The sequence below is a fragment of the Engraulis encrasicolus genome, chromosome 17 (assembly GCF_034702125.1).
Source record: "Engraulis encrasicolus isolate BLACKSEA-1 chromosome 17, IST_EnEncr_1.0, whole genome shotgun sequence".
Classification (NCBI taxonomy): Eukaryota; Metazoa; Chordata; class Actinopteri; order Clupeiformes; family Engraulidae; genus Engraulis; species Engraulis encrasicolus.
The window spans coordinates 30,322,625-30,337,157 of NC_085873.1; the positions used below are offsets into that span (position 1 = coordinate 30,322,625).

The window sequence follows — 14,533 nt, forward strand, 5'->3', positions numbered from 1 at the left end:
ATTCCCTCTGGTTCTTGTTTTACATGTTTCTATTTCAAATATATAACTTCTGACTCCTTTAAGAACTGTGGTATGGTGTTTTTTAAAATCATAATTTCTGATTCAAAGCACAGTTATAAAATGCTGTTAAACTGGGTTGAGATTGTCTGTGATGCTACACACAATCTCATGTTTTTAAGAAAAAGAATTCTGGCCAACATTCCTATTCTTTAAAAAGTCTGGTATTAATGATAAATGAATGCTTCAAATATTGGATTGTTATTAGTGTTCTGATTAGTTGTAGGTCCCCTGATAGTGGCCTATACAAACTGTATATAGATTTACAACTGTGCCAGGAAATACACAAGTTTATTCACGATTACTAAGTTGTGAAAAGTTATGGGCATGCAGGTAGAACCCCCATCTGAACAAGCTCCTCGAACCCTTTTGAGGTCATCCTACATTTCCTTCAACACTCCTGCATACAAAAACATATCAGCTTTGCCCTCCAAGGCATATTGCATAATATTTGAGGCGTTATCGCTGTGCGTTGTTGTTGGGCCCTTCACTTTTTGCCAGCGTGACCTGAAACTTGATAAGAATCCACTTGACCTGCCTCACTGACATCTAAAAGAGGCTATGCAGCATGCATACCAAAACCATTTTCCTTCGTAATGAACGACTCAAAGGTTTTTGCTGCAGGTGAATGCGCCTTTTAAAACCATCTGATATCAGCAGTGATTTAATGGGTATATAACAACCTCAATATTATATTACACATAAGGAAGGTGTTGTACATGTCAAACCATGTGTCATCAGCCTATACTCAGAAAATGATGAATAGGTAACTAGATGGTTAATAAGGAAAGTGCCGTCACCGTTTCACATTAACTAGCCCTGCAAAAATGAAACCATGATTTCCCCATTAAAAAAAAAAAAGAAATGCTGTAATTAAACAATGCAGTCTCTCTCAGGGGCCCAGGTGTGGTACAATTTATTTTGTCGCTCACAGATGAAACGGGGGCAAAAAATAAAAACAAAAATTAATATATTTTTTCATTGGTCGGTATCATGCATTCCAATTGAGGTCAGGTGTCTGATCAACCATAGTATTGAAGTCTGCCCCACTGCTGTTCCATATCTAAGAGAGATGGAGAAAGTCGATAAAGCAATAGATTTAGAATAATGATATAGCTGTACATTTTCTTCATGAAACACATTAAAAAACAGTTTGTCCCATCTGTATTACAGTTTTTTCTAATCGGTAATAAAAACAATGTGGGTCATTCCATGTCAATTCACATGATTCCCTAGAATCTCCCCAGGTGACCCTCTCCGATTAACCCAATATTTCACATACAGGTACCTTTTGATGTCAATTGAAAGAATACCAAGTATTAGCGCCCTACGTCCAACGGTTGCGGAGATGAAGCCCTCCAAAGTTGGGGTGCCATGCCCACTTTTCAAGCCTGTGAATTGCATACAAAATTTACAAGCAGATTTTGACACCTCTGCTTTTAGTTTGAAGGAAGATACAGGCCTAAAAATCACCATGGCCCCTCAATATGACCCTGTCTACCAGATGATGTACTTACAAATGGCATGCCTTGATTATTTTTGGCTATATTAAGCCTTAAAAACTGAATTAGTGAAACGCATGTTGAAGAGTCTTGCCACTTTGGGGTTCCAGATCTTGGAAACTATGCATGCTTTGGGAGTTATAATTGATTTTCCATCATATTTGGGAACTGTACAGTGTATTCAAGAAAAAGTAGGGCGCTCAGACTTTGAAAGATAAAATAGGAGGGACTTAAAAACAGCTTTGGGACAAAATTACCTTACGGTACCCTCTACTTCAGGCCTCAAATTAACCATGTGGGCACTTGATGACTGGAACGCCCTTTTAACCCCATGTACAGTAGCACTGTATCAAACATTCAAGCTTGGAAAAACTTTGTTTTTCAAAGTTCTTCATATTAATCTTGGCCTTCAAAGTATATGTGTTTTTCTCTATATCGTATCACAGTGTCTGTTTTGTCTGCTGCCATCTGCTGGTCTAAAAAAGTAACAACAGCGTAATGTCAGAAAACAAAAGGGGCTGGAAAATCTTGCCCATAATTAACCAATAAAGCACTGTAATTATTATACAGTATATTGCTATATATTTATGATTTTAACAAGCATGATGAATATTTCTAGTTTAAATAATTTTCTAAGTGTGACTGATTAATGCTCAATCATGATGCCAGTCCCAAGATGGCCTCACCCTGCACTACATTTCTACCAGACATGGGGGTGGGGGTGTTCTGGTAGAAATGTAATCATGATTGAGCATTCTGCATGATGCTTGTTAAAATCATAATTAATATATAGCAATATACTGTAGAATTAAAGTGCTTCATTGGCAGCCTAGCAAGCTTAACCCCTAGGGGCGTCTAGATTTCTCGGCTACTTTATTGGTAAATTATGGGCAAGACTTTCCAACCCCTTTTGTTTTCTTAAATTACACTGTTGTTGCGTTTTTTGACCAGCAGATGGCAGCAGACAAACCAGACACTGTGATAAGACATAGACAAAAACATATACTTTGAAGGCCAAGATTAATATGAAGAACTTTGAAAAACAACATTTTTCCAAGCTTGAATGTTTGATACAGTGCTACTGTACATGGGGTTAAAAGGGCGTTCCAGTCATCAAGTGCCCACATGGTTAATTTGAGGCCTGAAGTAGAGGGTGCCATAAGGTCATTTTGTCCAAAAGCTGTTTTTGATTCCCTCCTATTCCATCATTAAAAGGCTGAGTGCCCTACTTTTTTTGGAATACACTGTACAGTTCCCAAATATGATGGAAACTCAATTATAACTCCCAAAGCATACATAGTTTCCAAGATCTGGAACCCCAAAGTGGCAAGACTCTTCAACACACGTTTCACTAATTCAGTTTTTCAGGCTTAATATAGCCAAAAATAATCAAGGAATGCCATTTGTAAGTACATAATCTAGTATACAGGGTCATATTGAGGGGCCATGGTGATTTTTAGGCCTGTATCTTCCTTCAAACTAAAAGCAGAGGTGTCAAAATCTGCTTGTAAATTTTGTATGCAATTCACAGGCTTGAAAAGTGGGCATGGCACCCCAACTTTGGAGGGCTTCATCTCCGCAACCGTTAGACGTAGGGTGCTAATACTTGGTATTCTTTCAATTGACATCAAAAGGCACCTGTATGTGAGATATCGGCTAAATCGGAGAGGGTCATGTGGGGAAGGCGTGTGAATTGACATGGAATGACCCATGTGTTTAAGTTTTTTTAAAAAGTGCTTCAGCAAATATAGAAAAATAGGTTGGCCTAAGTGTAATAAACAGATTTACAACAAGAATACATTCTATTTAAAGCATGTGTTATGTCACCGAAGCACAGTAAATTACTATTACTGTAAAGCTTGAATAATCACTACACTACATTCAGAGTGATCATGACATTGATCATATGTTCAGGCAGTATTAGTTCACCACACCTAAGTGATCCCCCATGTCCTCCACTGGGTCTGCCAGAGAGCCGGCATCCTGCTCGGGAGCTATCCTTCTCAGGGCCTCTGAAAACAACACAGTCACAAATCAATGCATTCGAAAATCCAAGTGTTTAAAGCATATCTAATGCAAACATTAGAACACCAAACGTAACAGGGACACGCTGTACTTTGGCTAGTGTCCTCAGGTAGTCTAGCGAAAAAAAGAAGCTTAGATCTCTTTATTATCTCTTTCTCATTATTTTATTATCATGATGTCATGTTATCATTGTCACATGAACTTAAAAAGGCTCACGAGGGCAAGGTTGCACAAATGAGAATCAGGAGACAAATTTTAAAAAAGATGTTGATGTAGTAATTGAATAAATGAATAATTCTAGTGACGTAAAAGGTAGCTTGCGCATGCAGTGCATGGTGCACATGGGCAGCCATTCAGCAGTGATGATGACGAGGTTTCCATCTTTTGTGAGACTGAGAATGGGGATGACGAGTGCAGAGAGGGTTGTCTAATAACCTGTATTTGCGTGCGTCATGTGTGGACGTTGTGTGTGTGTGTGTGTGTGTTGGGTTGGGACGGGGGGTGTAACATGAAAAGAGTAACATATGCACATGTACAAACACAAACTATAAAGCAAAATGTTTGGTAATGAGGAAGACATAAAAAAAATAACTGAATTGTTTTGCTTTACATTGGTCAAGTCATCACGACAGCCCATCTGAACGAAGCAGCTCATTTAGACAGAAAAGGCATCAAAGTCGGCCATGGTGTGGTTCTAACGGTAGGGCACTGGGCTGCTACGCCGGTGACCTGGGTTTGGTTCCGGCCTGGAGTGCATCCCAATATGTGACCTTGCCTCCTCCACTTGCCTCCTCCACTTGCTTCTCGTCATGATGACATCACTGACAACAGCATTATATTTCAATATCTTGCAAAAGCTCAATTGAAAAGTCTTTTTCTCATTTGCAATTGGGATGGTGAATGAAAAACAGTCCCTCAAAAGTTGTTGTGGCGAGGCTGACAGCTGGGAAACTTTATCGTTTTCTCCACGGAGGAGGGGCCAGGAGGCGGGACGAGGAGACAAGCACAAGTGGAGGAGGCAAGGACACATATTGGGATGCACCCCTGGTCCTTTGCCAAACCATCTCTCTCCCCACTCGTTTCCTGTCCAATCTCTCACTGGCCTAGCATAAATAAACTAATAGAAGACCAATAAACAAGAAAAACAGGGCTCCAGAGTGCGACCAATTTGGTCGCATATGCGCCCATTTTTTTCAATGGTGCGCCTAAAAAATATTTTTAGGCGCACCGGTGCGACCAGCCATCAGTAGAACAAAATCATTTACCAAACAACCGTTTTAATGGACATAAAATTAATAGTCATTCTACAGTAGTGGTCCATCATCACACAATAAAACTTGTCGATGCGGTCATTCCTTCAACTCCGCTGAACTACCGGTAGCTTTCTCCCCCTTCCTCGTTCACAGGCAGCCCGACGTTTCAGAATAGAATGTTCGACTTCGCTCAACTATCCGAGTTCACATGTGCCAGCGAGTTTTGTGTTCTCAACCAGGCGAGTTTTACAACGGACGAGAGAGTTACAATCACGGTAAAAACAGCAAAATGACTTGAGGATATTTTAAACACCAGAGAGTCACAATCGCGGGGAAAAACTAAACGGCTTAAGCGGATATTAAACATTGCCACACAAAAACGCAGACGGGTGCGGATAACTGCCCGTTTCAGCCGCGTGCAGAGCTGGCCAAACAACTGGTGACGCGCTAGTCTGTCGGGACTTCTGTGAGAGTTTTTTTGATAGCGACTAGGGCAGGCTACATACGGCCTATCACTCGGCAAGGCATCGTTCATGCATCTCGAGACAGCACGAGAGAGAGGGAGAGAGAGAGTGAGCGAGCAAGCGCACTAGTGCTGTCGTGTCTGTTCGTAGCGCTTCCTAAGATACCACAATCATTATGCAGAGGGAGAGCGCTCAAAAACGGGGAAATAGACAAAACCCAATTCACCTCAGATTCCACTGTAAACATAGGCTAGGCTATTTGTGGCTAATGATTTTAAAAATCATGACATTTTTAGCAGGGTTTGTTAAAAAAAATATCTATACATCCATCTATCCATCCATCCATATCTATCTTCATATTGTAACTCTGTGCTTGTGCCGTGTGCGTAGCCTTATTGCAGAAAAGGCCGGTATGTTGATCTTACTAGTCAAACACATAGGCCTACTCACTAAAAGGCTACTAATTTGGTCTTTTCTATCAGCCAAACTGCGTGTAGCCAAGATGTGATAGTTGGGTAGCCTACTGTCATGTCTTTTATAAGGAGCACATTTGGAAGACTAGCCTATAGCACATGAAAGGCTTCAGGTCTTTTAAAATATAGCAACAATAATAGAATAATAATAATAATTATTATTATTATTATTCTTGCTATTATTATTGCTATTGTTATTATTTTTTATTATTATTTTTTAAAGCTGAGGTGCGTGTGAGTATGGGGTGGTGAAAACATTTGGGTGCACCTAAATTTTGTGCTGGTGCACCTAAACATTTTTTTTAGGCGCACCAGTGCAACCAGTGCAAAAAGTTAGTCTGGAGCCCTGAAAACGCATGAAAGTCAGCAGCTCACCTTTGGTGATGGCACCCAAAGCTCTTCGGCCCATCAGACCTACAAACATCGCCCCTCCTTTATTTCCTGCGGACATCGAAAGAAAACAAAATAATTACTCCTGTTGGACTGCAAACTTGTTTTTTGCCATACAACTGTGAAAGGGGATACATATTTAGATTTGTTTTCTTTCGGCACGTGGAAAACACATTTGGAACGTTTTAAAAAAAAAATAACACCCCCCCCCTCTCCTCTCGCTCACACAAACACACACACACACACACACACACACACACACACACACACACACACACACACACACACACACACACACACACACAAGCACACACAACTAACTGACTTACAGTAAAAGCTAATAATGTGTGTGTGTGTGTGTGTGTGTGTAGATGTATAGATGTGCATGTGTGTCTGTGTGTGTGTGAAAGACACTCACGTCGTCTTTGTAGCCTGACTGGCTCTTGGCTGTCTGAAAGCAGAGAAGGGAGTGGTCAGCTGCTTTTGATTGACAGCCGCTCTTTTGACAAGCGGCAATTTGCCCTACTACAGTGAAGCACGCAAATGTCAGCTGTTTGTTAATGAACGTCGTGTCAAGAAGACACACACAAGACAAATACCCACCGGGCGCACACACACACACACACACACACACACACACACACACACACACACACACACACACACACACACACACACACCAGTGGTTCACACATAATAGCAGTAGAAAAACCTAACCCCAACCATTTTGATTCTTATGCGTAATTCAGAATTACTCCATATTTTTCTTATATACAGGCTTGAGTGGTGTAGGCCTGTATGCTAGGCTTATACAGTTTACCTGGATTTACCTGGAGAGTATTTTAGAAACCCTGACACAATTTTTTTTTTGCACAATAAGTTTTTGGAGTGAGTAGTTTGCATGAGTTCTTCCATGGGCCATGGAATAAAACACCGATTATGCAGATTCCTCACTCCCCATAAAAGCTATTTTTCCATGAATCGTGACCAGGAGGACTGTAGCTAAAACGTCCTTTTAGAATCTGAGACTGGGAATAGTCAAGTCAGTCTGTGTATACAGATGAATGAAATTGATGAATTATTTATTAACAATAATGTGAATGTTTGAAGAACTCACAGATGCCCTGTGGTGCATAAAGGTAAACTAGTAGCTAGTATGTGATGTTTGTTTTTGGAATCTAGTATGATAGCCAGTGCTATAAATAAAATTAAACAAATTAAATCAGTAAATAAAATTAAGATAGACCCGGGCATGTACAATTTGTGAAAACCAGCGACCGAAACCCACACAAGTTTGAGTCAAATTACTAGTGAGTCCAAGACAAGTCCAATACCATAGGAAGAAAATGGTCTTGAGTCCGGAGTCAAGTCCACGTTTGGACATCAGTACTACGTACAGCCCTGCTGTGACTGGCGGTGTGCGTTACCTGAGCGCTTTCCCATGAGGCCATAGAACTGGTTAGCTTTGGACCTCTTCACCACACTCTCCTCCTGATCCATAAGCGCATCCAGCACAGGCTCCCCCTAATACACACACACACACGCACACACACACACACACACGCACGCACGCACACACACACACACACACACACACGCACGCACGCACACACACACGCGCGCGCACACATGCACACGCACGCACACACACACACACACACATGCATGTGTCCGCAAACACGTCAGCAGGCAGTACAAGTGCACACATAATAGCAGAAGAAACTAGGATATATTATCGTTCAGGTAGTAATAGGCAAAATCAGTTCCAAGAAAGGCTGTTTTAGTCAGCAAACAAAAGCTTGTGTATCTTCACAAACATTGCTTCGTTTGCACTGTGCTTCATTTGAACTAGAAATATGTGATAATAGGCATTATGTTGATAATGTGACCACACAGTGTACTCCCCAGCTCAAACACAGGAAGCTGACTGTTAAAAAGGGGTGCATTCATCCAAAATCTTACTAAAATGAAATAAATAAGATCCATGAACTGGAACACGCTGTTCAAATATCTTTCACTTATTCTGGGCATATTAGGTCACCTTGGTCACATTGTACAATTAGGCTATACATTGTATTATAGATAAGCACTTGCAAAAACTATACTTTGTTAAAACAATAAATAAACAGAAGCCAGAAAATAAACTACAAAAACAAAACAAAACAAAAAAATAACCAAACAACAACAGAACCACAAATCCACACATGGCATGTGTGTATTACAATTCCACCGTTAAATACAAATGTAAATACAAATCCATGTACATTTTTTTTTAGTTTTTTTTTTTTTAAAACATGGATTGTGGTGCACCGCCATACCATACCTGCCAGTTTGTGGATATCCAGTTGTCCTTACTGAGGGCGAGGGAGATCCCCTGAACACTGCAGACCAGCACGACCAAAGGCAGAAGGCTCCACATCTCCATTGGACTACACACTATTAAATAACAACCAATAGTCTAAAATAATAATTGAATTGATTACATCAATGTAAATACATTTGAATTTGTTCTATAGTATAGGCTGCTCCTGACTGTGTTATGGTTGTCGCCGCGCCAGCTAAGACTCCACCTTGGTGAGAAGACGCTTCTGTGAAATCGATGAGAGAGATATCGGAGTGTGTCTGATTTTTCCTCTGCCGTTTGTCATTCCTAGTGTAATATACTCACAGCGCCGGGGAGAGTATTGGTTGTGCCCATCGATCCAGGCCGTTTTTATACCCATATAACTGATGGCAGCAACCGCCTCTCTCTCTCATAACACGCACATTCTCATCACACTCCCACCCAAGGACCCCAGCTGACCCACACAGACAGACAGACAGACAGACAGACAGACAGACAGACACACACACACACACACACACACACACACACACACACACACACACACACACACACACACACACACACACACACACACACACACACAGACAGACAGACACACACACACAGAGACAGACAGACAGACAGACAGACACACACACACACACACACACACACACACACACACACACACACACACACACACACACACACACACACACACACACACACACACACACACACACACACACACACACACACACACACACACACACCTTCCCCTGTTTACCCCCCCTATCCCCAAATCCCCCTTTTCAGGGGAGCAATTACGCTCTCATACAAAAGCGCAACCATCACAGACATGTGAAAACGCCGCATTTCCAAGATAGAAGGACAATACGGTGATTGGGACGAAGACGAAGGAAGAAAATACACAAACAAAACAAACAAAGCCAAAGCCATCGTTCCATTTCTCATTATTGCTGAAAGCTCAAAATCGTTAAATTCATACGCACAGAAGTAGGTGCCAGGGGGTAGAACTGGATGGTGGTGGGGATGGTGGGTGGTGTTTGTGGACGTAGGTTCGTTCGTAGGTACATTTCTTTTATCGTTCGTCATACGTGCTGTTTTACGTCTTCAAATATTTGACGTCGCAATGCAGATTATCCTCATTTCCTGCATATGTAGACGGTGGTCGTCTGACGCCACATGGTCGTAATAACACATTGTTGTGTGTGTGTGTGTGTGAGCAGAATAAAACAGGCGCCCATGACTGTTATGGAGTGTGTCACCACTGCGATGGGCTGAGGGTGTGTGTGCGTGCACGTTTGTGGGTTTGTGTCTGTGTGCAGGGCTGTCGGTCAGGGGGGTAAAGTGTGGCTGAGTCACCAGGGCCCCATGTATATAGGAGGGCCCAAACACAGTCCGATTTATGAAGATATATGGCTGGGGTCCATTGGAGATGATTGTACATAGTGCCCAATATCCAAAATTTGTCCCATGTGTGTGCGTGTGCGTGTGTGTGTGTGTGTGTGTCTTGTTCTCTCTCTCTCTCTCTCTCTCTCTCTCTCTCTCTCTCTCTCTCTCTCTCTCTCTCTCTCTCTCTCTCTCTGTGTGTGTGTGTGTGTGTGTGTGTGTGTGTGTGTGTGTGTGTGTGTGTGTGTGTGTGTGTGTGCACGAGCCTCTGATGAGCCGCACACTGCTTTTGACTTTCTGATGAGATACATACTCTGCTTTGATTTTGTGTGGAGGCAGTTGAAAGACCTCCGCCTACGTACGCACACACACACAGACACAGACAGACAGACAGACAGACAGACAGACAGACAGACAGACAGACAGACAGACAGACAGACAGACACACACACACACACACACACACACACACACACACACACACACACACACACACACACACACACACACACACACACACACACACACACACACAGACACACAGACACAGTTCCTTTGAAGAAGCAGGTGGTAAACACTGCCTTATGTCACTGGGCCGCCCACAAGGTCCTGTGTGTTACACAAACTACTTAATTAAATTCTTGTCGAAGTAAAAAAAAGAAAAAAAGCACACAGAAAACTTCTTGTAGGCAAGGGTTGTAAACACACACACACACGCACGCACGCACGCACGCACGCACGCATGCACGCACACAGGCACACGCGCACACACACACACACACACAGGCACACGCGCACACACACACACACACACACACACACACACACACACACACACACACACACACACACACACACACACACACACACACACACACACACACACACACACACACACACACACACACGAGTGACACCAGAGAATATTTTCAATTGTTTACCCACATTTTCCCCACTTGCAGTGTTTTTTCCCCCAAAGCCGTAGCCAGGATTTTGATATTAGGGAGGTCCATGATGTGCACACCGACATTAGTTATGGTTTTCATTTTTATGGACTCAGGGCAACTTTTAAAAGCTAAGACTTCATCTTGAATAGGAATGTTTTCCTCCAGCTCTAACATTTTTAATAAAAAGATCTCAAATGATCCTGAACCTGAGCGGTGCTCGAGGCGCCTATAGGTCAATGTTGTGTATGTGCAGTATCAATGGATCAATGGATTAAAAAAAATATATATTATTTTCCCTGAAAAAATAGGGAGGTCCAGATCACAATTTCGAATGGGAAGAGAATTGTGTGTATTGATTGGCAAACAAGTGTGAAGGCTGCTACCTTGAAAGGTTATAAACAGTGTCATATATCTGTTTATAGCCTGATATTTATCGCTATGCCTTGAGGATAGCTGAGTAGTTCTCATTTTAATAGCTATTTATCCAAAATATGTTCTTAGAAACTTGCATCATTGCTAAGATGAAAACAGTATGTGATATTGTCATTGGAAACGCTCCATTCTGCTGTTTCAAATGAAATATGACGTGGAAACCCAATTAACAAATAGTGTGTGTACAGATGTGTAACACATAGTGTATACACCAACCTAGAAATTATAATTGCAATACAAAATCTTGATGTTTTCAGAGGACCTTGGTTGTAGATAGTTGTTGTCAAGGTAGCAGCCTTAACTATAAAGTGCTGGGGCGTGATGTGCATAGCCCAGAAAGACCCTTTGGTGCCTGTGTGTGTGTGCAAATCAAACTAAGCATCAATGGTGTGTGTGTGTGTGTGTGTGTGTGTGTGTGTGTGTGTGTGTGTGTGTGTGTGTGTGTGTGTGTGTGTGTGCGTGTGCGTGCGTGCGTGCGTGCGTGCGTGCGTGCGTGCGTGCGTGCGTGCGTGCGTGCGTGCGTGCGTGCGTGCGTGCGTGTGTGTGTGTGTGGGTGATTCAAAGTAAGTCTAAATGGTGGGCGAGGAGTGTGTAGTGTCTGTGGTTGGTTTGTCATATAACCATAGCTACTTGAGCACCAACCATTTATCTCTTTGATGTGTGAATTCTGAAGTGGTAATTCTGCTTCTAGTCTTAACGAGATGTCATTAGAGAGAACTAACGTTGTTGGCCAGATGCGATCAAGTGAAAATTAACAGTAGTATTAGATGGTAGCGATTTAGTTCTTTTTTTTCTTTATCTGTTACTTACTTATTTTCAAACACACACACACACACACACACACACACACACACACACACACACACACACACACACACACACACACACACACACACACACACACACACACACACACACACACACACACACACACACACACACACACACACCAGGAAACCTGTGCAATTTTGGCAGCCAGTATCAGTCACAGCTATAGCCTATATATACGTACAGGGGTTGGACAAAATAACTGAGACACCTGTCATTTTAGAGTGGGAAGTTTCATGGCTCAAGTGGACCAGCCTGTTGGCCAATCTTCATTAATGGCACATTACACCAGTAAAGTGAAGTGTGATGGTTCCATTAGCAGGGTAAGAGCACAGTTTTGCTCAAAATTTTGCAATACACAGCATTATGAGTGACATTACGAGTGAAATTCTTGGTACGTGTGTCACTGTTGCATCTTTGACCGAGACAGCAAGTGTGATGCATCAAGAGCCACAGTATCCAAGGTAATGTCTGCATACCACCAAGAAGGATGAACCACATCCAACAGGATTAACTGTGGATGCAAGAGGAACTAAATGACACTAAAATGATAGGCGTCTCAGTTATTTTGTCCAACCACTGTATATAAAACGTTTTGGCCGTGTGCGTGAGTGAGTGATTGTCTGTCTGTGTGCATGCTTATGTCCACTGCTCCTTACATAGCCTTCATATTTTGGTTTTAGTACTTACACATGACACATGTTTATTCATTTGTGTGGCCTACTCTAATACTTACTTTGAAGTGCCGCACACTAAGATACTGGTTGAAACATCGTGGTCACATTTTGATTCCTGGCCTCTACCAGTGGGTTTAAGTAGCCTTGAATGGAGGCTATCAGAAAGCTTTTATAAATACAAATTAAAGCACTTGTGCACGCATTGTGCGCATACATTTTCCTCTTGTACGCATACAAATTGCAACCATTTTCTACCCTGTGAATCACCCTTTCAAAAACACATTTGAGCATACAGTATTTTGTTTACTCTGATGGTTTGACGGATTGCAGCAAGAATGTCACAAATACATACACAATATAACACACACCCTAAGTACCTGTTCAAAGTCTTTATTTATCATTTTCTTTCTATATTTTCCCCCCACCATCTTCTTCTCCGCCGAAAATGGCTAACCCGATCGAGCCACGTGCTTGAAAACGAAGCGCCTCCGTTGAAACATGGACGGCGCAAACACATTGTTTGGCTTTGATCTCTGCACAGGTGCTTCACAAAGCGAGAAAAGCAATTTGGGGTAATTTGTGCTGAGCAGCACTTCAGGCCCGCGGTAGAGAACGACGGTGTGTAATCGCGGAGTCTGAACCAAATGGTGAGTGAGTGGGGAATCAAAAGGGGAAAAAAACACACCAGAGCAGCACCGTCCACCATTTGCATGTGAAGCGGGCGCGTTCAAAAAGGTGGGCTGCTAAAGGCTTGGCTGCGTTGTGCTCAAACTGTGCCAATATGGCTCTTAAAGGCCCTTTGGAGTATTCGTCAGCCGCTGCTCAACATTTTTCAACGTGTACTAGCTTTGTGCGTAGTATGCTTATTTTTTTTCTGTTACAACTTAAGTACTGATTTTGTCCTTTACCTGTGTGTTTTATTTTGTTTCATTTCCATGTATTTCGTGATGTTCTAGGCTACAGAGTAACACACATTGAATTTAAGCATATGCACGTTTATAAAGGTCTCTTACCTGCAACATTTTATCCCGATGGGCTTCCTACTCATTGAGGACTTAGCTCAGACACCAACAGGCCTGGTCTGGGTCAAAAAGCTGTCCGGGGCATCTTTAGCCCATCACATGCACAGGCCGCTATTGTACTATATCCTGATCTCCTCAGTCCACTTTCTACACAGTAAATGTTGCTGTGTTAATTCAACACTTAGAGAGTTCATTCAAGTCCAAATTATGTCAAATCAACTCGCTAAGTGTTAAATGAGCACTGCAGAATTTACTGTGTATATTGAAGATGGACCTATGGGCCACCACCTCTACACCACCTCTACACCTCCTATAGTGTAGGTCCGGATGGATGTTCGTGGAACTCAGGCGGAACTCATTCATCTGGCGAGGGTCTGGTTATTTTTCATTAGTTTGCTTTCAGTAGAGTATCATTTATTGATCCAGAGGGAAATGAAATGAATATGTATAAAATGAATGTTCCTTCCAGAACATTTACTGTATGATCTTTAGGATGTTGTGATTGCTGAGGATGAATATATTGTATGTCTACTGTTGCCCCTCCACACAATTTCTCCCCCCAAAATCATGGCTTTTCAAGTTTTTCCTTATTTTGCACCCTTGTAATAGGATCACACACGCACGCACGCACGCACACACGCACGCACACACACACACACACACAATTCCTGAATAAAGCTGCATGTGTGTGTGTGTTTATGTCTGTGTGTGTGTGTGTGTGTGT

At 42.2% G+C, this 14,533-nt stretch overlaps 1 protein-coding gene across 1 annotated transcript; it reads right to left on the reverse strand.

The window, feature by feature from the left end:
* Positions 1-490: 490 nt before the first annotated feature.
* Positions 491-8,619, reverse strand: si:ch211-131k2.2 (tachykinin-4). Its single transcript, XM_063221297.1, has 6 exons — positions 8,488-8,619; positions 7,592-7,688; positions 6,583-6,615; positions 6,150-6,215; positions 3,494-3,571; positions 491-1,120 (listed from the first exon to the last, which is right to left on the reverse strand). The coding sequence occupies exons 1-6, from the start codon at positions 8,587-8,589 to the stop codon at positions 1,080-1,082; spliced, it is 417 nt and encodes a 138-aa protein (XP_063077367.1). The 5' UTR covers positions 8,590-8,619; the 3' UTR covers positions 491-1,079.
* Positions 8,620-14,533: the final 5,914 nt, after the last annotated feature.

Coding starts and splice junctions, on each gene's coding strand:
- si:ch211-131k2.2 (XM_063221297.1), bottom strand. CDS start 8,589: ATGGAGATGTGGAGCCTTCTGCCTTTGGTCGTGCTGGTCTGCAGTGTT. Junction 7,689..8,487: donor GGATATCCACAAACTGGCAG/GTATGGTATGGC, acceptor TGTGTGTATTAG/GGGGAGCCTGTGCTGGATGC. Junction 3,572..6,149: donor TTTGGGTGCCATCACCAAAG/GTGAGCTGCTGA, acceptor TGTTGTTTTCAG/AGGCCCTGAGAAGGATAGCT.